Here is a 26,904-nt window from a genome sequence, read left to right as displayed (position 1 = left end):
AATAATAAACCCAAGATATGATCTTAAAATCCAGCATAAAAGTGACTGGGGACAGTTGCAACATATTGTCTTATTGGGCTTAATGTTATAGAAATACAATATTATTAACTTATTTAGTAACATTTATCAAATAACAATGATTGAATTTTGTTTGTTTGGTCATAGACACCTTGAATCAATGTACCTCGCCATATTTTAGTGTTGCAATTTTTTACAAATGAATGAACACATTATTACTTTAATAATAATGTATATTAACTGTATCCAATAATTAAAAACACAACTAATGACTTGTATGTATGTTGAAAAATACTGTTACATTGTATGTTTTGATATTGCTGAAGCTTGGGAACAATTGTAAACAACAACATCATGTGCTAGCTATAATCTAACCTTGATAGCATGCCACTTATTCGAAGAAACAAGTGATTAAATCTAAGTAAGTGTTGCTTAAATACTACAAAAAGCACTTACTCTATGCTTAATAGCTGCTTTGATTTTAAGCACATTGATGTAACTGGTTCTTTCTTGTGAACGAACCCTTTACAAGCCGCTTTTGCAATAATCTTACTTTCCTTGAATGTGACCATACAAACAGAGTAATGAGTTTGGGATAAAAAAGAGAGAGTAGAACAGTGAGGAGTTTCTGTACGATTAACCTGCAATTCAGTAGACTTGTATCACACTTCTGCAAGCAAAACCAATAAGGAGCTGTTAAGGTGATAAAAAGACTGAAACCAAACTAGCAGATAACATTGTTAACTTCCATAAATATGGGCTGGATCTTCATCCTTTTCTGTATTTTTCACCAGAAACAAACTATAAAATTAAGTAAAAACAAAAGCAGTTTTCTCAGTTTTGTTTTTAAGGTCTTTGTGATCATTGTTAAAGCCTGAAAAATAATACGGGAACACGAATTACAATGTTTTCACATAATTAATATTACATTTTGTACAAAGCCCATTGCAGTTTAAACCGTCAGAAAATGACACACTTCATTTGACTTTAAAGCAGGAGAAACACAGGTGAAGCCTATTACATTGAACTGTCTGCCACAACTGAATGCATTGCAGGCTTCCAAAATAAACCCTGATGAGATGTAAACATTTCATTTTTGGAAAAGGCGTATTGCAAGACTAGCTGGTTTTCTCATGGAATTACATGGCTTCTGGTGTCAAGACTAAAGGCCATTCTGTTAAGGATTGTTACACCATCTCCTGGTGAAGAGCTGCACATACAAACAATTTATGTTTTATCCAAGTGCATTTGATCAGTCTCTCTTATTTCTTGGTTTAAAAAGACAGACTGCTAGCTTATTTATGCAAAATTATGTTTGCACGGGTCAGTGAATGAGAGTGGATATTTTGGGCTCAAAACAAAACAGAAGGAAACTGCAGTCAGCTAAGAATGATCTGACTTAACTAAAGTCATGCTGCTTTTTTGGTTTAATGGCAGCTGGTGACACCTAGCGTTAAGGTATGATACTGCCCCCTACTGGCTAGTGGTTTGGATCATTCTGGATTGTAGACCAGAATGATCCAAACCATTAACAAAAAACACCCACAAAATATATAAATATTAAGATGATTGCCTCAACAGCTTTAGCCTTGTACTCACATCATTTGAATAGCAGACGCACGTTTGCAGTGTTATTCATTTGCAATGATAGGTTAGTGATTACAGACAAACTGCATCTCGTTAAGTAAGCTGTAAAAATGGTACTATGTAAATGCAAGTAATTTTACCATTATTTTAACAGCAATCGGTAGTTGCTGTCATTCCTGATTTATCAGAGTAACTCGAAGTATGCCGTCAACTCAAGATGCTGAAATGAACTGCTTTTTTATTTCTTAACAGCTCATTACTTTTGGTTGAACAATTTTACCTAAACGCATCATCAGTCAGTTCAGGTTGGGCACCAATAAGGTGCTGCACGTGGGCGAGGTGCCCCTTTTCCTCTCCAGCCTGAGCCCTTACAAAGTCTATGCACGCCAACGACCTGTGAGTGAGCAAAAATTTGCTTTGAATTCCAATGTATTAATAGTTTGTAACACGTATAACAACATGCACATCAACATCAAGTGATGCTTTTTTAATCAATATTTCCCTTTCATTGGAATAACCTCCCTCTACACAGCGCTCAGAAATCCGCTATGGCAACAGGAGGAAAAACGTCAAGAAAAAAAGGAAAAGATTTGACAACATGGCGCACTTTCCTGGGAAAAGTTTCTCCTGAAGGCAACACTGCTCAGTCTTCGTGGATTTTCCTCGGAGTTTAGCGACTAAAACGTGGACCTTTTTTTTGCTAACTTTTGATAAGCACCTTAAACCAAATAAAAAGACAAGAAGGAGTGTGATGGGATGAGAGCGATAACCCGTGGCACAAACCAAAGCAGTCAGACAGGATGGAGAAGCAAGCGAATCTGAAAGAAAAGGTAAATAGACAAAAAAACAACTACTTTCTACACTGTCATGCAAGCTGCCATTTTTGTAGTTGTTGGCATTGTGTTGCCCCCTGAATAACACCTTTTTTTTTACCTCGAGTTCTGGACAGGAAATACCAAATGACCATTCCTGAGAAAAGCTCGTAAAAGCCCTCTATCGATTTTCCAGTCATGCAAACTGTGCTGTACTGCTCAGAGGATGTGTGTGCTCTCCTGGCTCAGACAATAGCTAACACTAATATGATTCAAATGCCAATAAAAGATCATGCATATAATAAAATAGGCTCTAAACCTAAATCATACTTCTTTTGTTCTGCATGAACAGATACGCCTGCATTGTGGCTGTGCATAACCATGATTACATCCACATTGTTCCCCAACAAAAAGTACACATGTGCAATACAGACTGTGTTTTTTTAATGAAGAGTTGACTTAATCTCTGTCTCCTTGTGATTCAGTTGGCAGGGTGTCCTCTGTGTTGGTGTAGGCTCTCATTATCACTCACTCTCCACCCTTCCTGCCCAAAGACAGTAGGCAGCTCCATGAGACAGCACTCACCGTGGACCTTCCTGTAAAAATCTCGGATCAGTTCACTCCTCTGCTCTAGTGTACAGTGTTTATCTGAAGGGAAAACCTGCATGCTCGTCAGGCCTCTGGAAGAACTAATCAATAATAGATGCTCCTCTTGACATTGCTTTGGGAGCAAGCCTTTGAACGTCAGCATGCGTGACAGTGCTGTCAGTTGTGGTGTGGACGTCACTCCTTCAGCCTGTTTGTGTATTTCTAAGAGATGGGTTGCTAAGCTCTCCACGGGATTTACAGCAACAAACCCAGCAGTGAACACTTGTTTTAAAACCTCCTTGCACAAATCCCACTGTTTTACATTGACCTGTTGTAGCTTAATGGATCTTTAACAATGTAAAGGTATTTAATTGACTTTAAGAGATACACTATATTGTGTTCCTTGAAAACTACATACCAATTTTTCGGTTTGTTTTTGTCTTTGGTCCTTGTCTTACTTTTATATAAACTATTTTGGCACTATACTTGCGTTGCATTCTCTGTAATCACCTAAACACACACCTAAAATAGATACATAGATGTACAATATAAAGCATATTTTAGTCTAGCAAAATATAGCAGGGAGATGGTTGTTCTGCAAATAGAAGCAGAAAAAGGTAGAAGGTCAAAAGGTGCAAGAAAGCTACTGATTGCCTGGTACTGCACTGTAACTTGATGTTGGATCTACTTAAGCCCTCATATTTGCTGCGTCTACTCCCCGGGCCTCTGGAAGTAATTACCCAGCCTGCCATATCCCAGAATTCAGTCCGAGGAGGAGTGGTGAGAAAGATGTTTAAAGGACGGCCCTAAAAACAACCCTGAGATGAATTTCATGTTTCAGTTATACTCAGCAAACCTTTCCCGATAAATGGATACAGCACTCATCTACTTAATCAATTACAATATATTGGTTTAATGCAGCTACAGAAAGACTTGTACAAATTGGTCTTAAATTCAAAGGGTTTGCCTTTCAGTTTGTTCAGGAGGGTAATAAGTTGAATATTTATTTGAACAATTATAGATTAAATCCCACACTGTTGCCAATGGCCTTGCTCTAAGGCAGTTTTAAGGCTTAATATTGTTGTGGTAGGAGATTTAGAAGCTGACTGAAGATGTCTTTATAAGGTTGAACTTAACACTATGGTCGTTTGTTTAACGTAGGTAAACGGCTGTGAACAGCAGAATAGATATGGGCTTTATTTGAAACAGACAGGATGTGAAAGATCAAGCTTTCTTTGCCAAAGGGCAGGCATACCCTATTTTTAACCTGTGTGGATCTGTTCCTCATCAACAAAGGTGAGTTAACCTTATTTGGACATCAGGACTGAAACCAATATCCCATGTGCTGTACAGATGTGCAGGTCTTTCAGAGGTCAAAACTCGGAGCAAAATCAGGAATCTCACTGGAGACACACAAAGACTTAGCTAGCAGAACAATTCACATCATTTTGAAAATTGTGTTTTTATTTTAGGTTATGTCAGAATACACCTTCAAAGACAAAAACTGGTTGCTTATTTTTTATACTGCAGAATAGATGGACTTTAAATCAGGTCAGTCTGTGTGCTTATGTGTAATGTCTTTCTTTGTTTTGAGCTAAATCAAAGCCGCTAGAGATTTGACCCTCACATATTTAAACTACGACAAAATATATTAATCATGTCCTCTTTTTGATTTTCACTTTACATAACAGGAAAACCACAGGTGTAACAAATAACACTAACAACGTCTCAGTCTAGTTAGGTCAGTTTCAAAGGGAGCCATAACACGTAGCATGCACAACACAAGGGTCCTTTAGCTGGCTAAACTGCATCAAACTAATGGATCGTTTTACTATTACAAGTGTCAAAAGCTCTGTTAAGCACATTATCACACTAATCATCACACTGCAGTGTTCGTTTTCATTGCTTTTGTGGGAAAAGATGAGTCAGTTTGGCAAATATGCTTGGTCACACTTTCGGAAACATGCTGAGTCATAGTCACACATTATACAGCATATTCAATTCTGTATACAGGCAAAAAAAACTTTTCCCACCTTTTGTCAAGATATATTATATTCTATTTCTCATCTTATAAGAACAGTTCTTTGTTTAAGTACATTCCTGTTGGTTAAGTTGTACACATTTTTTGAATTTGACTGATTACTGCTCTCTCAATCCCCTCTGTCTATTCCTTCAGTTTTCCATCTTCGGTTCTCGGACAGCGGGCAGACCTATCCGATGTGTTTCTGGAGACGATGGTGCCAGATGTGGGCTCAGCAAAGCAGAGTTCATGGAGAAAGTGCAGCAGAGCAACGAGGCGTGTCAGCGAGGTGACTTTCAGGCGGCCGTCCACTTGTACACCAACACCTTGGAGGCTGACCCACAGAACTGCATCCTGTACAGTAACCGCTCAGCAGCCCGTCTCAAACTGGGACAGAACCAGGCGGCGCTGGAGGACGCTGAAAAAGCCTGCGAGCTCAATCCCAAGTGGCCCAAGGTAAGTTTAGCTCAATCACTTTATCTAAGGAAACACTAACATATGAGGACATTCAAAATCACGAAGAAGAAGTCCTGAGATGTCATCCTGTACAGCACCAATTGTGTATCATTGTGCACCAATTGTGTATCATCGCCAACAATTGTACATTTGAAATCTAATTTGGGGCTCTGATGTACATATCCTCTCCAATTTGAACTTTAATTATCAGGATTTAGCTGCATAGATTGAAATGGGGAGGTAAAATGTGTGAAATAAGGATGTTATTTTGTAAAAGTTTAGCTGAAAAAACAGAAGATTTTGCCAAGTAGGTAATAATAGTACAGTCAGTTACTCAAGTACTATAGTTTTCTTGTTGCTGTTTTATTCACTTTTTGATCACTCATTTGAGATAATTTACAAGTTTGTAAGTGTTTCCAATTCCACTCACATCTTCACTGCATTCTCTCTGCTGATCAATACCAAGTTTTCTGGGGTCTTGTCTTTGATCTTGTCCAGGCCGTGTGGACTAACCTGCGATAGATTTCACATTACTCAGCCGCAGAGATCACTCGGAGACCAATTCCTCTCAGTGATAGAAACGCATTGATTTCACAATTTAGCATGGAGAGATACTTTTGTCTTTGGAGAGAGAGATTGATGATAATGTGGTAGAGTGGTATTGATGATAATTTGTCGCTACCAATGATGAATCAGCGGCCACCTCTTCTTTGATCTGAGGTCGTGTATCTTCAGCTGCTCAGGTAGGTTTTCCTCTTCAGTAAAATTGTGGCGCTGCTGTAGGAACTGTCACATTTTATTACTTAGATAATGTTGTGTACTTGCTGCATCGTGAAAAAGTAAACCAACCTACCTACATTTAGTTTCTTCTAGCAGTTCTCCATACTGTTGTTGTTATGAATACACAGCCATTGACCAGCTGTTGTTTTAGAAGATTTTGAGTACGCTGCTTTTTTCATATCATTTTATTTGATCCAGTTTCACAACAATAGTCTCTCCTCCATGTTGCCACATCTCCCTCTCTCTGTAGCATCTGAACATTAGCACATGTCGTTCATTCTGGAACAATTTCATAACCCTCCGAAGCCAGCAAGGCCAAAATATAATTGCAAATCACTGCCAAAATCATTCTTTTCTTTATATGCTATCCAAGTACAATGAAGCTCTTTGTGGTCTGACTGGGGGGATGGTTGGCTTAATCTAGGCAGTGTAGCTCTGCTGATTCCTGTATTTACTCCCTGACAGCTCTAACTCTCCTGCTGAAGTTAGTGTTAGCAGACTTGCTGCCGATGTATAGCCTGACACTTGTGTTTTACTATGTTACATGAGGAAAAGGGATTATTATGTCTGTGGTATTGACAATTAAACAGTAGGGTGCATGTGTTGAAGTGTCTTTAATCACCACTAGGGGTCAGTGTTGTCCAACTGGAGGGATTGAGAGGGTTTTGTGTGTGCAGGACAAAAAGGCATTGAGGTGTTTTAATATCAAATATGCTTTTTATATTCAGTGGGTTAAAGGCCATGTTTATCATGACTGGCTTCCATATAAATATAGAAATGTGCTTAAAAATGTATCAAGGCAGGAGGCTATTCTTCGACTTGATTAATGTACGGGCGGAGGCAAAGCCAAGGTCACAACCACTCCATCTTTCATTTTTTTTATCTGATATGTCAAGAAAAAAATACCTTTTCTGGTCTTATAATAATAGTTTGATAATTTTGTTTCATTGATTTACAGTGTATTTGAAATGATCATGTATAAATAAAAACACATGAATGTATTGCAACTCCTGTATGGAGTTAGTGGTACCTTAAAGAATTGATTAGTTATGGTGGTCTTGACACTTATGGCGTTGGCCTCGGGGAAATAGAGGTTTGGGGTTGTAGAAGTCCATCTGCTACGCTTGGATGTTTGATGAAGGAACAGGGATTAAATCACAGGAGTGTGCTGCCATTCAGATCCTGTGTGAGTACATAATATCATCAATCATACCTCGCTATGACCGCACTTCTGGATTGGCCCCGTCAAACAGTGACAGGCATGGTTTTGCTGCCCCAAGCACCAGTGAGCAGCCCCCCCTCCTGAAGCCAACAGCAGCCTGTGAAGGAGCCCCCTGTCTAATCTGTCAGCTTTGCCTGCTGTAAGTGCCAGAAAACACATTCTGAGAGAAGAAAGAAAATGTGTGGTTTAATGACCCAGGACCGCTTTAGGCCCTTTGTATCTCACCCTCTTACTGAATATAAAACGCTTAAATGAGAACAAAATAGGGTGTCATTTCATAGACAAGGTGTGTGTCACATTTATCTTACGAGGTAGGAAAAGAATATGTGGGAATAATCTAGCTGCTTTTCCTGTGCATGATTCATTTCTTGTACAAAAGGAATGACACTGCAGCAAACTTCCAGTATCATTTGTGGATGCAAAACATTTGCTGCCAGTGAGTATTTTGTGATTCTGTTTTTCACCTCAGTTGTTTTTTAGGCGTATACCAGTGACTGAGAGGACAATACCCTCTCTAGATGGATTCGCTGTCTATTCTGCTCCTCCATCTGGTCCCTCCCTCTCACCACGGCTGTTCCAGTGACATGTTAAACTAACAGCCTTTTCTGCTATCACTCCCATTCTCCTGTGTGAGCCTGACAGGAGAGTGCCCAGGGAACCAGAAGACAAGTGGCACTGCATTGTCTGGGGAAACATCTCTGTCATTTGCATATCTTCTGATTATAGGTTATGATGGAGCCTATCGAGGGTATTCTGTCTCCTCAAGTTTTTATCACCGGTTTCCACAACACTTTTCTAGCCTTGTATCCTAGATGAGGCTTTATTTTCTTGAGTTCATGTGCAGACATTTTTTTCTTTTTCACCAACATTAAAATGGCCATTTACATCCAAATGGAGGGGCCTTGGATTTAACTGAGACAATGAGTGTTTGCATTGGAGAAGGTCATGGGGTGTGGAGTGCTGAAAGGGGACTTTAATTACAGCAGCAGCACATCCAGTAATTGTGTAAGGAGTGGTACTGACAGCCCGATAAAGCATAAAGCTTCTCTTTCCTGCAGTGCTGGGTGAGGACATTGGCTTTTGCTGTTAATGTACAAGGAAAAGGAAGACAAAGAATCGTGTGATTTGACGGCCTCATCCTTTGCCACTCTCAGCGGCACTCTGCTTTTTATGTGGATGAAACCCACTGGGGTGTAATGCTCCCCTGTTGGTTTGACAGTCCGTTAAACCAGCTCCCATCTGATCTCGATGTGTGTAAAGAATAAAGAAGCTGGCTTTTGATCTCATGTGGAGAGTGGTTATGGCTCTTGTACCTTTCTTTTTGCTTTCATCCGCACCATCAGAGATATTTATTTCACAACATCTTGGTGACCTGTGCTTTTATTTTGATACGTGCTGAATAATAAACTGGAAACCTCCAGTAAGGAACAGCAGGTGGGCTGAAAGATGTGTTCTTGTGTTTGTAGAGCAGAGAACATGTATTAGGTGACCTTTTTGTTGTAATGCACTATGATGAGTAACCCATGAATCATTCATGAGCATTCAGTGTACAATTTGTGTTTACATTTTACATTGTTTTCTGAGAAAGTGTTATGTAAATGTCTTACAGAATTAAATCTGGCAGCCATCCTGCTGAGTGGCTTTTTCTAGCCATTGGTAAACCAGACCTGACTTTTCCTTGAGCAACATGATTCCGTCATAATTCTTAACTAGTTACACTATGCATTTAAGTCATAAATCAAACAACATTCTAATCAGACTCAGCATCATACTTGTTTAATACCGTCATGTTTATATTATTTTAGTCATTTTGAAAGCATGGTGGTGTTAGCATTAAGCTCTAAGCACCCATGTGCCTCTGTACACACTAGCTGTAATATAGCATGGCTATGAACGTATAGACTTCAACAGCCAAACATTTAAAGTGGCAGTTATGCTCAATTTCACATGCTTAAATGCTTTAATGTTCAAAAAGGTCTTTATTTTTCTCATATACCCTGTGCTGCAGCACCTCTTCCCACCCTCTGTCAGAAACCAGAGCCCAGTCTGCTCTGTTTGGTTAGCTGGCCAGCTCTGTTCTGATAGGTCAACAGCTTAAAGATGTCCTGCTCTTTCACGTACAATGTCTTGGAGCACTAACCAATAGAATCGCGAGTGTTTCATAGTGATGTATGTGTTACAGAAGTAAACACAATGGAGGTGTTTCAGGCAGGGAGGGAGTGTGTGGGAGATAAAATCCCTCTGGAGGGAACTTTGGGATTTTAGCTTTTGCAGACCATTTACATAAAAAACTATTTAACACCCTTTAAACTATGATATGTTATTTTTTGTCTTTATAGGTCAGTTTTAGATTCAGTTCTATTTGAAAATGTTCCATTTATCTGTTGACATGTTATTTATCACAATTCCCCCCAAAAAGAAAATAACAAACACATTTTGACTAAATACAAAATAAAAGGCAAACATTGTTTTACGCTGGATGTATATTGGGGCCAACATATGTGTCCATGAATATTAATAATATGCCTTGATGCATATTTATGATTAACAACCAACATTAACCTGCATTCCTATCTGTATTATGGAACAGTCATAAAATATGAATGCCTTTAGCTTGGATACTGATAGAGAGCAGGGAGTGATGTAAGGAGGAAGTTGCTCACCATGCAGCATCTTAAATCAGATGTGTTGTTCTCGCCTTCTCATGCTTTAAATTACTGGGTTAAATTGGAAAATGGAGCAAAGGTGCTAATCTCAAAGCTCTCATCCTTCTTCAGATCCTGCTATTCAGACCGACTCAGACGAGGCATATTTCAGGATTTTCCCTATTGATGACTTCCTGAATTTTTCAGGGACTCAAACTATTCAAATTTGAATGGTAAGATTCTGTGACATAAATGTAAAAATATATGAATTGCAAAATAATGATGAAAATAAGTGGCATAGAGATAGAGCAAAAATGTATATATGTATTGGATGAATTGGGAATTAGAAGAAGATTTAAACGTATCCAAAGCTCAATTATGTGACGGCATATTAAACCCTAGAAGATGTAGTTTGCAGTACTAGTCCTAGATCCTCCCCTATTTGAGTATTAATAGATCGTTCTCAGTTATAAAGCATATGTTCAGTGGTTTAACTTTGGTTTGATTAAATTCTTTTAAAAGCACCAATGTGTAATGCGGAAGGAATGCTCCTATGATCCTCGCAGAGAAAGGGATTCTTTGCCAAAGATTTGCTTCAAGCCTTCAGATTTTGTTGTCTGTAATATCAATGCTTGGTGACCTTCTCAACACCACAGCAGTGTTAGAGGTTTTACGGATATACGCTTATTACGACAGTGTGCATCCCCTGCTGTCTCTCTTCATGAAATTGTGTGCTTTGGGTTAAAATAAGGTCTTCCCGCCTGTTCCCCCTCTCCCACACTGCACCGCTGCTGTTTTCCACCGTCGCTCCAGAGCTCACCATGGAGAGAGCCGAGTCATGAACCACTAATAAGAGGGTTCCGTTTTGCTTCTACCCAGCCGAGGCTTGAACTAATGAACAAATCAAATGAATGGCATGTAATTATAGGCCAGAGAGAGTGGGACGGACAGAGGGTTGGCGCTAGCGGGCACAAACCCCAAATTATTTGTCTGGAAAATCTGTGAAATGAGCGGGAGCAGTTAAATTCCGTCTTTTCCCTTACAAAGGCCAGTTGTGGCTGAGCAGCGCAGCACATATGCAAGGGCCATGATGGAGGGAAAGTGACCAGACACACAAATGCACACTGTTTTGATTTCAACAGCACTTATTTGGCCGCTATGTTGTTCTTTACAAAGATGGGAGTAAACTAATCCTGAGCTGCTGTTGTGTGTCTCATAAGCACTGCTGTGTTTTTGCTGAAAGACATTTCTTTCCTGAATTACACTGTTTATGTGTTGTGTATTCCATGTGATAGTCTTCAGTAATATGCAGCATCAATGTTTCTGAGCTGCTGCATTGTTGTGAACCTGAAGGATGCAATTTGCTGCCAAAGTCATATCCCCTCCTCTCAGTCTAGTAAATGAAAAACTGTTAGAGAAAGCTCACATTAAGATTTCTGGTGTGTTGAATTGCCAGTGAGTAATACAGCTCAGGCATTTGAATTATGCTAGTAATATGACTGATAGAATTTATTTCCAGAAAAAGGCTGCTGTTTTCAGTCCACTAACTGAATCATCTGTTGATGTGTTCAGTGTTTTTCCCTTTTTTTTCTCTCAATTTGGCTTCAAAATCCTGCCTACCCGGATCGCTGCGATGCTGGCCAAGTGGTTTTCCTCTCTGCCACCCAGGCGCCCTACCAAATTGTAGTCTTTAGTAAAATTTAATCTGCTTTCAAGAAACAGCCGCCGCACAGACATGCAGCAAAAAAATTAAAACGCCTTTCTTTTTCCTTTTTAACACTCACCATAAACTATGTACAGTTTATCTTTGTTGCTTTCCTGAAGCCCACACAAGCTCTCAAAAAAAAGGTTTAGTATTGCATGACGTAATGTGATTTGATGTGTGTGTGATGACCTCCCTCTCACCCCACAGCTGTCTGTCTCTACACTGTCCTAGGGCAAGGATGAGTCAGAGCTGATGTCACCCTCAGTGTAATGTGTCAGGCTATCAACACCCTCAAACACCCACTGACCGCTCACACATGCATGATCATAAACCATCTCCACTGTAAAAATATTGAAACAGATTCTGTGTGTGTGTGTGTGTGTGTGTGTGTGTGTGTGTGTGTGTGTGTGTGTGTGTGTGTGTGTGTGTGTGTGTGTGTGTGTGTGTGTGTGTGTGTGTGTGTGTGTGTGTGTGTGTGTGTGTGTGTGTGTGTGTGTGTGTGTGTGTGTGTATTTGGGAATTTCTGTTTTGGCTAATTTGTCAGTATGACATTTTAAGTGTGTCTTTTGTTTTTTTGTTTTGATAGCCATTTTGCGGATAATCTATTCAGAAAATTAAATGCAGCGGCCTCTTTGTCCCAGCAGAAATAAAATGTGTCAAAGCCTAGGTAAGCACCTTAAACAAGAAACTTTCAATCATGTTGGAGAATGTCTTCGCACTCAGAAAGCTTTTTCCCTCCGGATACATCAATTGATTACCAGCCTAATAGCTTTTTGCTTGCTATTACATGGAAAGAAATGTCAAAGGGCCCAGAGAAAGCAAGCTCATTGCCATGCTCATGGCATAACACCCTGTCGCTGATAGTGGATCAGCTTTACAAGCCCGAGGAAATGAGGAAAACAATTGCACCCTGCACCAAGCATATAACCTCTTAGCTTATACATATGCTTTTTTTTCAGGGGTTCATTTTGTTGTCAGCCTCGTATTGTGCTGGCCCCTCCCACCTGGGAGCTAGGCAAGGCTCAGGTCCCGAGACCTGGATGTCTCCAGAATTAGCACAGCCTGGCTCTGCTGCAGGGAGGAAGTTCTCCCATTGGGGAAATAGGGTAGAGCAGAGAGCAACCTGCAAGAAGCCCATTAGTATACACTGCATACGCATGGCATGATGAATAAAAGAGCAGAGAGGTTTTTTCCCCGCTCTGATCTGCATCCTGTTCCCATTGCCTTCGCCTCTGAACTTTAGGTGACTAGTACGCTAATTCTTCCTTGTATCAGTACCAAGAGCGGTGTCAGATACATACCAATATTACCACACAGATTAAAATAAAGAAAAATCTTCTGATGCATAATATCACAGATGTATTGTTATATTTTCACCTCTTAAAGGAGGTGCAAGGTTTGGTCTGTGCTTACTCCTTGGTGGAAAGTGTTCCTCTTTTAGCTTGCGGTCTGATTCATATGGCACCTTTTCATGATGTAACCTCCTTCCTAGAATGAGTCATTTGCCCTGGTTCTTCCCAGAGAAATAAATTGGTAGGGATAAAGGTGCCACTAATTTTGTTTCCAGGTGGCTGACTACCGTAATATTTTTGGAAAGAAGCATAGCAGAAAAAATCAGCATCAATATAGTTATTTCTAGAAAGAGGAAAAAAATTTGGTCTAGACAAAGAAGCTTTTTTTGAGTAGCTTTTCTCTCCGTATTAATATTTATGTCACTGTTTTCACTGTCCTAAAGTCATCTTTTTGTGTCTTTTTTGAATTTTTGACTTCAACAAAAGAACTATTTATTGTTTATTCTTGATAAACCTGTTATTCTAATGTTGTTTTCTGGGATTACATTATAGTTTGTACATCACAAATACATTTCATTAACTCGTTTCTATCATTAAAGGGATGTTCCACCCCAAATATATGTTGTTAATATCACATATTCATCCTTGCAGTCTTGAAATATGGGTGAATAATATTTCTGCAGTTTTATCTTTGATGGAGAACAGCAGCTGTGGTCTGCCTGATTTCAGTCAGTTACTGTGTACAAAGAGAGTAAATCTTTAAAAAATCTTCTCCTCTTATCTGCTGTCAAGCTGTAATCTGAGTATGCCCTAAACAGTCAAAACACTGCTTTGAGGATCATTTTGTAAATCTTTAAAGCCCTAAAGCTCTGCCAGATAATGCATAGTTATGTCTTGTGTGCATGCTGGTGAGTTTTGCTATTCTATAGGTGGAGCTACACTGCTCGAGAATGCCATTAATAGTCAAGAACTCCACATGGTAATTGAAATAAGAGTGCCGACGACATCTTTCCTCATTATTCAAACAGAAACAGGCCACATTACTTTGCAAATCACAGTATACAACAGTGTAAAATGTCAGTGCACATTAATAGAACACAATCGTTCAATTATACGTCACTTAAAATCTGTCACTGTTTAATGCAATCAATTGATGTATCAGCAAAAAAAACGTTGCTCATGTGGAACCACAACTTGAAATGTAATCAGGCTTTAGTTTAAATATGACCTAGTTTTGCCCTTAAGTGAGTGCTGCATGGTCACAATGTTTCTATAATTACTGAGTTAACTGGCATGTCGTACATGATTAATGATGGATGATTTTTAATAAATAATGGATGTTGTGGAGGCAGTCTGGAACAAAGAATGCAATACGCACAATATTATGTCAACTTCTGTTATAATCTCAGATCCTTCCCTTTAAAACGTTAAACAGGACCATTTAATATTCAAATCCAGTGCGGTTAAAGATGTATCTTCTTTTTCAGTCTAAATGTCTGGGTGTGTAATGGCCTCCAGCCTAATTCATTCTTCTAAAGTGCTCCTTCTAGATCTCAGGGTTCGTTTTGAGGCAGCTAAATTACTCACTTGTGTCAGGTTATTACAATTAGCTGTTTGAGTGCCTGCGCTGTTGCATCTTACCTAGATACTTCCCTTTAATTCTTTCTCCCCATAATGAGTTTTACAGGGGAATGCACCAGCAACAACAACAGCAGCAGCTAAACGGAAAAGCCCGGGGAGATGTATTAGCTAAAAAACCTTGGAATGCAGGTGGTGTATTTATGTGTGCGAAGCTGACAAATGACTTCCGTGGTTATGGATACAATCACGGTATTTGACCAGAGGCTAAGCTGTTTCAGTCAGGCATTAAACATTTCACACTCACACACGTTTTCTCAAACAGAGCTGGAGTGTGTTGCTGTTTTAATGAGCTGGACATTCAAATACACACTCAGTGACCAGAAAAACATAAATCTCTGCTCTGTAGCACACTGAAGCATCTTTGGCTGATATGAACTAGCAGACATTATGGCGCCGTGACGTGTGGACTCCCTTATTGAGGTGTTGAATCTGAAAACGCAGATCTTGGTGCTCGGTGCTTTCCTCTCTGTGTATACTTCGATGTTTAATGGGATTGCTATCAGGGGGGCTGCGGTGGCCAAATCATTAATGTAATTTCACTGAAATGTTACTCAAATCATTAATGGATGATTCTTTTTGCACCTTTACAAAGTCACAATCTTGATGAAGTGCTATTATTTAGGAAGCATGATTTATGAACAGATACATTTGATCCAGCACAATGATATCAATCACAATACATAGATCACTCAGTGGCCACTCATTTTTACCTTTACTATGTTTATAATGTTTAAATTGACATGGTAGAACGATTTGCACTATAAATATGGCATCCAGGGCAATAATATAGGAGTTAACAAGTAGTTGCTTTGTAAAGAACTAGTGGAGAAATGGCGTTCTGAGTTTAGAATGAACTCTCACTCCATTTGTGTGTTTTAATCCTAACCTGAATTTGTCTTTTAGTTTATTTTGTCTGTCTGGTTGTATCTGCATTATAATAGTCCTTTCTCATTTCTTAATTTTTGCCTCCTCGACTTTTTGGCTACTTATGTTTTTAATAAAACTGCTTTAACCGTGATGCGATGTTTACAGTGAGAACAGCAAACAGAGGGACGATAGCTATATGAGATTTCAAAACTGTATATCAGAATGTCCTGATATTCTCTGAGTAGCTAGTTGGTGTCGCCTGCTAACACCCTGGAGTGAAATGAGTCTTTTGATGATGATTGTTCTATTTATTCTTTTCTAAAAACAGATGGACGATGGCTTGTATCAAGGATTTCAAAGGTCTTTTATTTTGAAACTACATCAGAATGTCATGTTATTTTTACAGTGACTTTCTGTGAAGGCCTTTTATCAACACCAATTGAATTTAGTCACCCAGTGGAATAATGATCAGATATGTCTTCATAAATGTATCCTTAAGTTTTAAATTTGAGAAAGTATTCACTCATCCCGGCGGTTGTCCGCATCTGTAGCCTGTTATTGTCTCCTCATACCACATTGTGAGTGAATTAAAAGTAAATATATAAACTGTCATGAAGTGCTGCTGTGCCTCCTGTCATCATTAATGGACGTTGCTTCAGAGAGATGCTAAGAGGAGAGGATTTCTCAATCCTCTAAATGGCTGTTGTTTCCACACCTCTCTCCTCGGTTCCCGTCCTCGACTCCTCCGCTCGCATCTCCAGTTGGCGGGACTAAGACCGGCGAGGAGTCGAGGAGTCGAGGAGTCGAGGAGTCGAGGAAGGGAAAACTGAGACATGAGAAAGGGCAAATGTATGCGAGTCGTTGTTTGTGATTCCCACTGGCTAGCTTATGGCTGCTGTCCTTAAATAACGGACTTCCTGCTAAGCCTTCCTGCCTCCTGCATTTGGGTCCACACCGCTCCACTCACCGTGACAACTTCAGCCTTATGCCGTGTTGTGACTCTCCTTTTACTTGTGGCCCAAACCACCTGACACCCCCCCCATTTACCTGGCATGGTCCTCCTCCCACTGAGCCAACGTTTTGAAGTGTCTTTTTCTTCTGCTCCTTCCTTTGTACTCCTTTAACTTTGCTGCATTTGAGAGTTGTAGCAACGCCGCGATCTTGGCAGTGCTCAGTCCGCCCTCCAGGAACCCACAATCATGCCTTTCTCAAAGGCTGTTCATGATCATGATTTAGGGTCCACATTTGTTAACCTATTCACATGCAAAGTAAGCGTGCAATTGGAGTTGCTGTGGTATGCACCTGTTTGTGTAGCGATACACATGCAAATGAGTAGGACCACTTTGACTGCAGGAGCAAGGGCTTTTATACTCCTGATCACTTGAGTTTAGCTCATTGTATTTGTAAGAGACTAAGTCTGTCTCACCAAAGAAAGGACTGGTTTGGATTAACCGACACATGGTATTTGGAGTTCCTATAGCCCATTAATTGGTTAGTCAAATGATAGAAAATTAATCCACAATCAGTCAACTGTTTCTGTCTATATCAGCCAAAAAATGAGCAAATATTCTTTCTGCTTATAGCTTCACAAATTTGGTAATGCATGCCGTTTACAGTAGTTGTTATACCCCCGTTGGTGTATAGGGTGCAGTATAGTGTGTTCTCTTTGCTCCATGTTGGGCTTTTTAATCTTGCCCACAATATTTAGTCCCCTCTCTGACCTCTCTCTTGTCAGGTCACCCAAAACACAATAAAACATATTTGATCTCTTTTGGAAAATAACAAAGCAAATCCACATGCTCTGTGACCCAAGGGCGTTCATTAAATGCAAATGGCATCACTAGTTATTGATCATAATATCGGGATTGTTAGACTAACCACTGAGTCACAACAGCTCCTTAACAATAATCATTATCTCCAACCGTCATCTCTAACGACTGTCCAGTCACCCTGGGCAACCATATTTAGACTGCCGCCTTCCACCTAATTTAGTGTAGTCGCTCCTATTGGCAACCTCTTTTTCGTGTTAATAATGTCCGTTCCTTTTGTCTGCATGCAAAGTGTTGTGAGTGAAAGGTTAAAATCAAAAAGGAAAATGGGGCAAATGTAAAAACAACAACAAAAAAATGTAATCGATATCCCTGTTAAATAGGAGGTGGCAGCTTAAACATATTGGCAGACGTCGCTCTCAGGAGGCACACATGAACACAGTCTCTTATATTATGTTTGCAAATAAATAAGTAAATAAACATAAATCAGAAAATGTGGCTAGAGGCAAAACATTTTAACATCCACTACTTTTTAAAATTCAACCATCTCTTTTATTCTTGTTTACTGCAAATTTAGATTTAAAAATAGCTCTTTTACCTTGCAAGTCACATCTTAAATGGGTGTGTTATTGTTTGTCTATAACTTTCAATTATTTTGCCTCATTAGACAGGTTTCACAGAGTCAGTTAATTTAAGGGAAATACATTTTGTCCAAATCAACACAAACAAAATGAAAGGGTTAAGTATCTTTACCAAGAGAATAAGCACTGAATTGCCTTCACACGTCTAATTGTTCCAGTGTTTTCCCATTGGACTAAAGGAGCAGGTGGCGACAGTGCATTGACAATCAGCAAATGTCGTGTCACACTAATGCTACTACGTTGTGTCATTACTACAAATGTTTTAACAATTATCCTGAGGAGGGGGAGGAGGATAATGATGCTCATGTGAACATCCATTATGTCCACCCACATCTACGCAGGTGGCATGCTGCAAACGCAGTGGAGCAGCAAATCAGACAAATTCTGTCTTTTGAGAATACAACTCTCAAATAAAAGCTTGGCAGCAGGTGCAATGTTTTTTTGTTTGTTTTTGTCTTCACTCTTTAATCCTGATCAGATCAATATTTTATTCTTACTAATTCTGTCACAGCAAATTAAAATCGTTTTTTTTGTGATTAATATAGATTTTCAGTCATTCAGTTACATCTTAATTTAAAAGACTGCAGGGATAGATGTCTCAAATTAAACTGGGGGAATTGTTTCATCCATAATTGAGGTCTGGTGAGCTCTAGAGCTTCTGTTTATTATTGATTAATGCAACCTAATTAGTGCTTGGCACCTAACTATGTTGGTTAAATGATGTAAGGTTGTGAAAGACAAGAATGCTGTTAAAAAGAATATTATTAAAGAAACATGAGTTGAAGACATTGTAGCTGCACAAGACCTCCTCAAAGATCTAATTGGAATAATGCTATGTCGCTAATGTGTGCTAGTTGTTTAAATGGTGGGTTTAATCATAAGCTTGAAACATTTTGACAAAGTTGTGCTTTAGTTAACACTGCTGACAGAAAATATATACAACTACTAAACGCTTTGTCTCGTAAAACATCCACCTATAAGGTTATTGGGAGGAAACCAGTGCAGGTATTTTTACTCCGAGAGGTGGAGCAGCCTAATCAATCACTCTAATTGTGACTGTGCAGCAGTGTGGATTACCCACTGCCCTTCCTATGAAATGATTCCATTAAAAAGACTCTGCTTCACTGTTTTCTATTTGTCATTGGATACAAATACCAGAATGCTCATTTTCAGTTTCATATATATTTGGTGCCTCCACTGTAACATGTTTACATTTGTAAAAGTTCAAAAAGTTCTTTATTCTTCTCATTCTGCCTGTGCTGCAGAACCTCTTTTCACCCTCTGTCTGAAACCAGAGCCCAGTTTGCTATGATTGTTTAGCTGGCCTTCTTGGAGATGTCCCGTCTTATAGCCTATCAGGTACAGTGTGTTGGAGCCGTAGCCAATAGAAGCACGAGTGTTACATACTGATGTCACCATGTTACGAAAGAAAAAAAGGAGTCCATTTTTTTTAGCCTTTGCAGACCGTTTACATGCACAAAACCCCCCAAAACCATAATAGGGCCCCTATAAGTGATGGGAAAACAAGAAATAATTTACACCTGCTCTTGCAACAATATTAAATGTCCTTCTTTTTTTTTTGGTTCTGATAATATTCAGTAGGGTAATCAGCCTCAAGAAATTGGCTTCTCTGTTACGACAATGAAAATAGTTAAAAAACAATATGAAAAGGAGTTCAAAGCCTTGGTAGTGCACACGGTCCTTGGGAAATATTTCACAATGAGATTTAAACCGGAAGATTGTTTGTGAATTTTTCAACGGAGCTCGCCAAAAAATCCAAACACTTGGAGGAATGTTTTTAGTTTACACCTTGGCCCAGGCTGATGTAAACGTAGACTAAAGTGGTTGAAATATCAGCATCTTTTACCACATGGGAAAATAATGAATCTTTATTTCAAGGCTCACAGTTAGTTAGTCATGTCTGTCAGATTATGAGTTCCTGCATCACTTACACACACTTCTTATGCTCATTTTACGTATAGAATTCTGATAAGGGAGAAAATGAGACCCATCTGTCTGTAAAGCATTGCACACTGATCCTTTTCAAAGGCTGATGTGCCTAAATTGCAAAGATGATATTCAGTGAACATGAGTGTAAAAGTATTATGTCCTTGCCTTTTAAAGTTTGTTTACAGATACACAGGCACTGAGTATCATAATAAAATATAGATGCATGGTGAATCAGAATGTTTCTTATTACTTCCACAGTATTCATTGACTAAATAGAATAAATTACACATTTACCCTAAGCATTTGCATGTTTATTTATGATGCAGTCTCCTTTCGATTTCATCTACGTACTTCATGTAATTGCATATTTGCATCCGCACTGCCGCCACAGCTCTCATTTCCCCGAGCAACACTTATGGCACAACACATTCATTCATGCCACATGGGATTTTACCATTTCAAAGTCTGTGGTTAAACACTGTTACATTATGGGGCTCTTTTTGTGGCAACATTCACTTTTTATTTCAGGAAAAATAGGGCAGCAAAGGTATTTTATGTGATATGTACTATCATGCCTCATAATGTGATATATCTTGCAGCTAGTTTAACACTATGTTTACAATTATACAAGAAAGCAAATTTGTATTTGTGCTAATGTTCCTTATGTTCCTTTTATTTCCTGCCTCTCCGTTTGTGCGCACCTGGATGTCAGCTGTGAAGCTGTGTCGCTGTGTTTGGCACAGTTGACATTATACCAAAGCATAATTAAACAAGATGCTTATGTGGATGTGCAGGGAATTAAAATCTCTAATGTGTGACACGTTTGATTAATAAATAAGCATGTTTGGCCGTTTGGGACAGAACGAGGGGATGACTGATAGGCCTGCAAAGTCATCCCAACCTCAGTGCATTACACTACAGGCGATAAGGACATAAAATATGCATCTAAATATTCCCGTCACACAGTGAACTTCATTGTTTTTTATTCATTTCAGTGTTTTCTCAACAAATGAAGTACTACTAATGTGGCTGAGATCATCTGGTTCTAGTAATAAAGCTTTGATGTATATGGTTTTCAATATTTCACCGATATTAACATGTTTTATTTAAGCACCCTTGGTGAATTGTCAAAGGCTCCCAGTTATGTGGCTTAAATCATCCAGGCAGCCTTTAAGCAAAGAAGAACTACTGATAATTCTCCAGCGGTTTTGTTCAGAGTCTCTTCTTTAATTTCATCCACTCCACAAAGAACTCTGACAGAACGTGTGGAAAAACTAACCTTGCCTCAACTACTCTCTGTACCACACGATAATGGAACTGTCTCCTTCACTTGTTGAAGAAGTCCCTACTTTAACGGACTTGTAATCGAAGTTGAAGTGTGACTGAGTTTATTTTTTATTTAGTTTAGAAGTTTCAGTGTCATAGACTCACATTATTCTTGGCAAATTCAATATAATTTCAGACTTTGTTTTTCAGGCTACAGTATTGATTATTTTTACAACAGTGTGATTGAAAAGTGATATGTTATGATATATAATTGAATCTAAAGGCTTTGCTCCGGCTAAAAATAGCTAGTTTTCTGCCAATATTGGCAATAATAGGGATGAAGGCTGTGGTCGCATTGCTCTCATTCTGATCATTGTTGATCTATTCCCTTGATGAATCGTAACACGTTGTTTGATTGCTCTGCCGTCTCTCATCTTTATCCCTGCTGCTCTGTTATGGTCAATACCCTGGACCGCTTGGTGCCATTTCACAGAGATGGTTCCATTATGGCGAGCAAAATGTAATCCCTCTGTGTGTGTGCGTGTGAGTGTGTGTGTGTGTGTGTGTGAGTGTGTGCGTTCATGGGCATGTGTGTATGTGTCTAGTTGTATCAAGATACAGCCATGGAAGAAATAGACTGAGCCTTAGGTGAATAACAACAAAAAGAGTACTTGCAAAAGTTAGCAGGGAAACAAATTAAACTAAGATGGTAAACATGGTTTACTGTCAACATGTTAAAATCGACGTTTTAGGATAATCAATGTGATATTCATGTTACATTGCTAGCACATTAGCATTACCGCGAAGCATCACTGAGCACCCTTGCATGGCTGTATACTCTTAGTCTCTTCATAATAAACTTGGGAATAGGTAAACACAGGTTTTAATCAAGCAGATTATGGTCCTATTAAATTACGTTTGACACCGCCATTCTAGTAAGCCAACATGCACAAGACCAACGCCCTGGCCCACTAAAATAAAAAAGAGACATACTTAATGTTATTACTAACCCTTGTGTTTACCCTGCAATGACAACATTGGTAGTGTGAAAGGGGCTTTTCATATCCTGTAGATCATTTTATCATATACTTATAAAATGGGAGTAAAATTGGCAATATGTTTCGTATCTGCCAATAACTTTTGGGCGGTGACACTGGTTGAGTAGAATAGGAGCCGACAATGCCTTTGTGGAAATACAGCCTGTGTTTGAGAATTTATCACACCCAGGGTAGTTAGAGCATCTATGGTTACAGGCTGTTTGATTGGCTGGATACCTTGCTCTATCAGTATGTCGTGATGGGCTGTAATATGTCTGAAGAAAGTCTGATACAGCTGTCTCAACCTCTGCTCTGATCCTTCCACAGAAAGAAAGGCAGGCTGGGTTTCATTCTCTTTTATGAGGAAGGTTTTATTGGATGTGGCAGACTAATAAAGAGTCTCACTTTGGAGTTGAGGTGAGAGGTCAAAGCTGGTGATAAGGGTATAGATGAGGAGGGATGGGATTTTGTGTGTGTCTGTGTGTGTATATGAGTGTGGATGTGCGTCTTTTGGGCCCTGGATCATATTCCACAAATCCTCAGGGCACAGAGGGGCGAACTGGACCGGGATTACAGCGTCTCAGTGCTGTGTTCCTGTCACTCACAGAGAAACACTTCCTGTGCTGACAGAGTCTGAGAAGGCTGTGAGATGTACAGGAGGGCCAGGGGTGATGGTGAGAGAGATATTATGCTGTTATCACTGAAAAATATCATTTATCACATGACAATCTATTAGAAAGATGGAACCAGCCATAGCAGCGAGACATCACTCTTACATAACATTAATGAAATGTGAGCATTTCAGCAGACTGTTGCTTACTTTTGCTGAAACTGTATCACACAGGATGCTGTTTTAAAGCAGCTCTATTACGTTAATCTTCAGGTCATACTTGTAATTTGAGCCTTTTCTTTTTTTTACATGCTTTAATGTTAAAAAATATCTTTATTTCTCTCATACTGCCTGTGCTACAACACCTCTTTTTTCCCAGTGTGCTCTGATTGGCTTGCTGGCCGGCTCTGTTTGATTGATCAACTGCTTAGACGTGTCCCGTCCCTTAGCCTATCAGGTAAAATGTGTTGGAGTGCTAGCCAATAGAACCCCAAATATGTTATTATATCACGGAAGGGGGCAGGGGGGGGAGTGTGTTGGAGAGAAACTCCCTCTGGTCTGAATTTTGGGATTTTATTCTTTGTAGACGGTTTATGTCAAAACAAGATAACACACTACAGGAAGGAAAAACCCCAAAAGAATAAAAGTGCCACTTTAAGAAATCATGTTTACTAGTTGATATCCAAGTTACTGCCCTTTAACACTTTTTTTGTTGTTGTTCCTGTTTACCTTGCGTTCATGCTGTGTGCACATCATATATATTTATGATACGATTTTAAGCTTTCGTATTGCTTTCTTTTAATCCATTTAGTAATTTTCTTGGTAAACAACTGGACATTCGCTTGACCACTGTGGTCATTTTCCTTATAATAAATAAAGTAAATTAAGCTGAGTGTAGCAGTAATGTGTTTTATTAACCCTGTGTGTCTATGTGCCCCTTCTGTACATGTTGACGTATTTGGTGGAGGTGGGACACAAAGGGCTTATTAGCTTCATGGCTATGCGACACACATTTTTAATGCCACAGATTGTAAACTGCAGTCCTTTGTTGAGGCGGTAATAAATGTTCCATATCTGTTCCCTGTGGTGTGAATGCTGTTGTTATGGTGGGGGTTACAGGCGTATAGAGGGTTGCACTAATTAGGACCTCTGCAGCTTTTGTGGCATTTTCATTCTGGTGGTTCCCTTGGTGGCCTTTATTAAAAAAAAAAAAACTCTTTACATGGTCATGCATTATTCACAATGCAGGTGTGAACATGACCCTTAGCGACATCAGCTCATAAGACAGCACACTCCAACACGAATCTAGCTCCCGCTCACGACTGTGCATTGGCATGGAGTCGTATGCATGAAGGTCTCTGTGCAAACAGATGCTCGAGGATTATGAGCTTTCTTATAGTTTGGTTTTTGTTTGGACCTAAGTCTGAATTCAATTCTTCCCTGTTTACCCAAAGAAGGGTACATAATGGTGCATCATTAACCATATTTATCTATGAAAGCAGTTAAGATCTAGAGGTAGAAGGATGATGTATTTCCCTGCTGTAGATTTCTTTTATGAGAAATCCCTCTAAGAACTGTGGTCATCAGTGCTACAGCATGCCGCTCAGTTACCTTTCATTCTCTCTATAATTGCCTTTTTTTTTTACCTCTGTAATGGTGTGAATAACAGAGAATAATAGTAAAAGGTCTATAATTTAGAGCTTTTCTTCATGCTATTTCACATCCTGTCTCGTGCACCTTTCTGTCTCACCATCTTATTATGCGGCCTATACTGGTCCCATCACTAGTGAGGTCTCATAGGGCATGTTTTTCCTTAATAAACAGCTCTCAGTGTTTGTCTAATTTGTCCTTATTAATGTGGGTGCGTCTGGCACTGAGCCGCTAGCTCTGGAGTATTTGGAAACCCTAATTTGCCATGCAGAGAGATTGCTGTTTTAGGCTAGGGGAAGAGACAAGGGCATCATCATTAATGTTTCATGATTTAATCATGATACCTCCTCTGGTCTGCCTATGAGGGGATTGGATGTGTGTGTTCTTGTTTATATGCGTGTACTTCTACGAGAGAAAGTGAGACAGTAGAAGTTAAAGAACAAAAGATAAATTGATGTGTTTTGGAAATTTAGGATTACTGTGTTTATCATATTTGTCAGAGGGATGAAGTCACCTCCCTCTGCCCTAAGTGACACTGAATCAGTATCGGTTGACTATCCATCACCCCACGGCGGTCAATGGGGGTCACTTCTGAGCAGTCACCTGTTAACACAGCTAATGGAGGTTCATATTTGCATAAGGCTGAGTAAAGAGGGGACTGGAGCTGGATAGCAGACAAGTTGGGCGGGGCCTTTCTCATTGCACAAATGAGACCATTCATCACAGCTTTGTTTGCCTGTATGCACCTTCTCATGAACAATTAATGTGCTGCAGTCATTTTAATGCTTTTCTCCTCTTGTTGTATCTTACCTTCCCCCTCTTTGTCTCACTTTCAGGGACTATAGCTGCAGCACTAACCCCTCTCGCTGATGGTAACTTTTGGTCCTTTTATTAATTTTGTATTTTCATGCTGAGGCTAAAATCGTGTTTCCTTGACAGCCAAGGGGCTTCAGCGCATAAAACCTTTTGTTATTCCCTCTCTGCCTTACCTGTTTATTCTTAACTGGCTTCTATGTCTTGCCAGAAATGCGCTCCAGGCATTTTGTGATTCCTCAGACAACACAGAGAGCTGTGTATTATGCTGGTAGGATTCATGCACTGGATTAAGTTCTAAAATCTGATGAACCAGGTTCATTTTCGAGATAATTTACACCACATGTATCAGCAACATTTTGATGCTTGACATGCCTTTTAGTCAGCCTTTAAACAGTATCATTCAGCAGTCCTTTTTTCAGAGTAACCTTATGTTACTTAGTTGATCCCCATTTTTTATGTGTGATCAATACGTATTGTTGGATATTTACCTAACCAATTTGGTTAAAGTGCTGGGCTGCACGAGGTTATAGAGACCGAGGCCCACCTGGGAATAGATGCCGATATAAGCCGGACAAGAGTTGTCAGCATAAATCAGCTGTCACTTACCATTAACCAAACACATCCTTAAGAACATTTCAGTTTCTTTGTTTAGACTCCTTAATGTTGTCTATCAGGTTTCACACAGGGGAACGATTTGTCTCAGCTTCTTTAAATATTAAAGCACAGACCTGAGTTATTTCTGTGTACATGCCAGCCATGTTTTGTGAACTGCCTCGGCTAACGGCGCCATAAAGAGAGAAGTATGAATAATAAATGATGATAGCAGTAAACAATGGCTTTTGGTTTAGACTCTATCTCTCACTGGTTGCACTTACATGCATTTTGTACTTTAATACTGGCCCTATTATTATAAAATAAAATAGATAATCAGGTTGTGCATACTGATGATTTAGTGTGCTCTTCTTCACATGTACATTTAGAAATCCATTATTGTTATTATATTTTTAAGTATGTTAAAAAACATCCTTTGTATCATTTGGTGTTTAAAAATTGCCTATTCTATATGTATATTGATTTGTTTTAACATCAATATTGAGCAGATAAAACCCAGCAACCCTACTTATAGATGAGGATTTCATAATGCATGTGGAGGAGTTTGAGCGGTTGTAGGGAATAAAGACTAAAGCGAGACATTTTTGCAGGAGCTCTAGACGGTTAACTTACTAAACAACATATTGAGGCTGGCCAACAACATTGTCTCTGATGCAAAACATATCCTGAACAGTGAATATGATTTTTCACCATCAATTTGGAGACAATTTAATAAAGTTAGACCAAAGCATTCGTCAAGTCAATCCTTAAATAATAATGGACACATTGTATTCAGTGTTTGTAATGTTTTGTTAAATGTTTTCTTGTATTTTTCTTGCAAATACAGCTGCCATGATGCAAGAAAAATGTCAGAGTTGATCAGAAAATAAAGTTCTTTGTCTCGTATCCTAAACATGTCACTGTATTGACCTTTAAAATAC

The 26,904-nt window shown here is 39.2% G+C and overlaps 2 protein-coding genes across 3 annotated transcripts in view; one reads left to right on the top strand and one right to left on the bottom strand.

The window, feature by feature from the left end:
• The window catches only part of LOC134873360 (L-serine dehydratase/L-threonine deaminase-like), a 5,608-nt gene extending 3,786 nt beyond the window's left edge, over positions 1-1,822 (bottom strand). Inside the window, exon 1 of the mRNA XM_063896895.1 lies at positions 1,746-1,822. The gene's annotated coding sequence lies outside the window, so the exon portion shown is untranslated. The remainder of the gene's footprint in view (positions 1-1,745) is intronic.
• On the top strand, positions 1,667-26,904 carry LOC134873361 (protein STIP1 homolog). 2 transcript variants are annotated; one of them, XM_063896896.1, is made up of 5 exons: positions 1,667-2,001; positions 2,138-2,435; positions 5,182-5,481; positions 25,393-25,428; positions 26,811-26,904. In XM_063896896.1, exons 2-4 carry the CDS (start codon positions 2,406-2,408, stop codon positions 25,399-25,401), a joined length of 339 nt encoding a protein of 112 aa, XP_063752966.1. In that variant the 5' UTR covers positions 1,667-2,001; positions 2,138-2,405; the 3' UTR covers positions 25,402-25,428; positions 26,811-26,904. The 2 variants fall into 2 exon arrangements, 1 of the variants encoding a protein (XP_063752966.1); XR_010166948.1 differs by lacking the exons at positions 5,182-5,481; positions 25,393-25,428; positions 26,811-26,904 and adding an exon at positions 2,903-3,490 and having other exon boundaries at positions 1,859-2,001.

This window comes from Eleginops maclovinus, chromosome 12, assembly GCF_036324505.1.
Source record: "Eleginops maclovinus isolate JMC-PN-2008 ecotype Puerto Natales chromosome 12, JC_Emac_rtc_rv5, whole genome shotgun sequence".
Taxonomy (NCBI): domain Eukaryota; kingdom Metazoa; phylum Chordata; class Actinopteri; order Perciformes; family Eleginopidae; genus Eleginops; species Eleginops maclovinus.
Note: the sequence above shows the minus strand (reverse complement) of the source record. Positions and strands in the feature narration are given on the sequence as shown.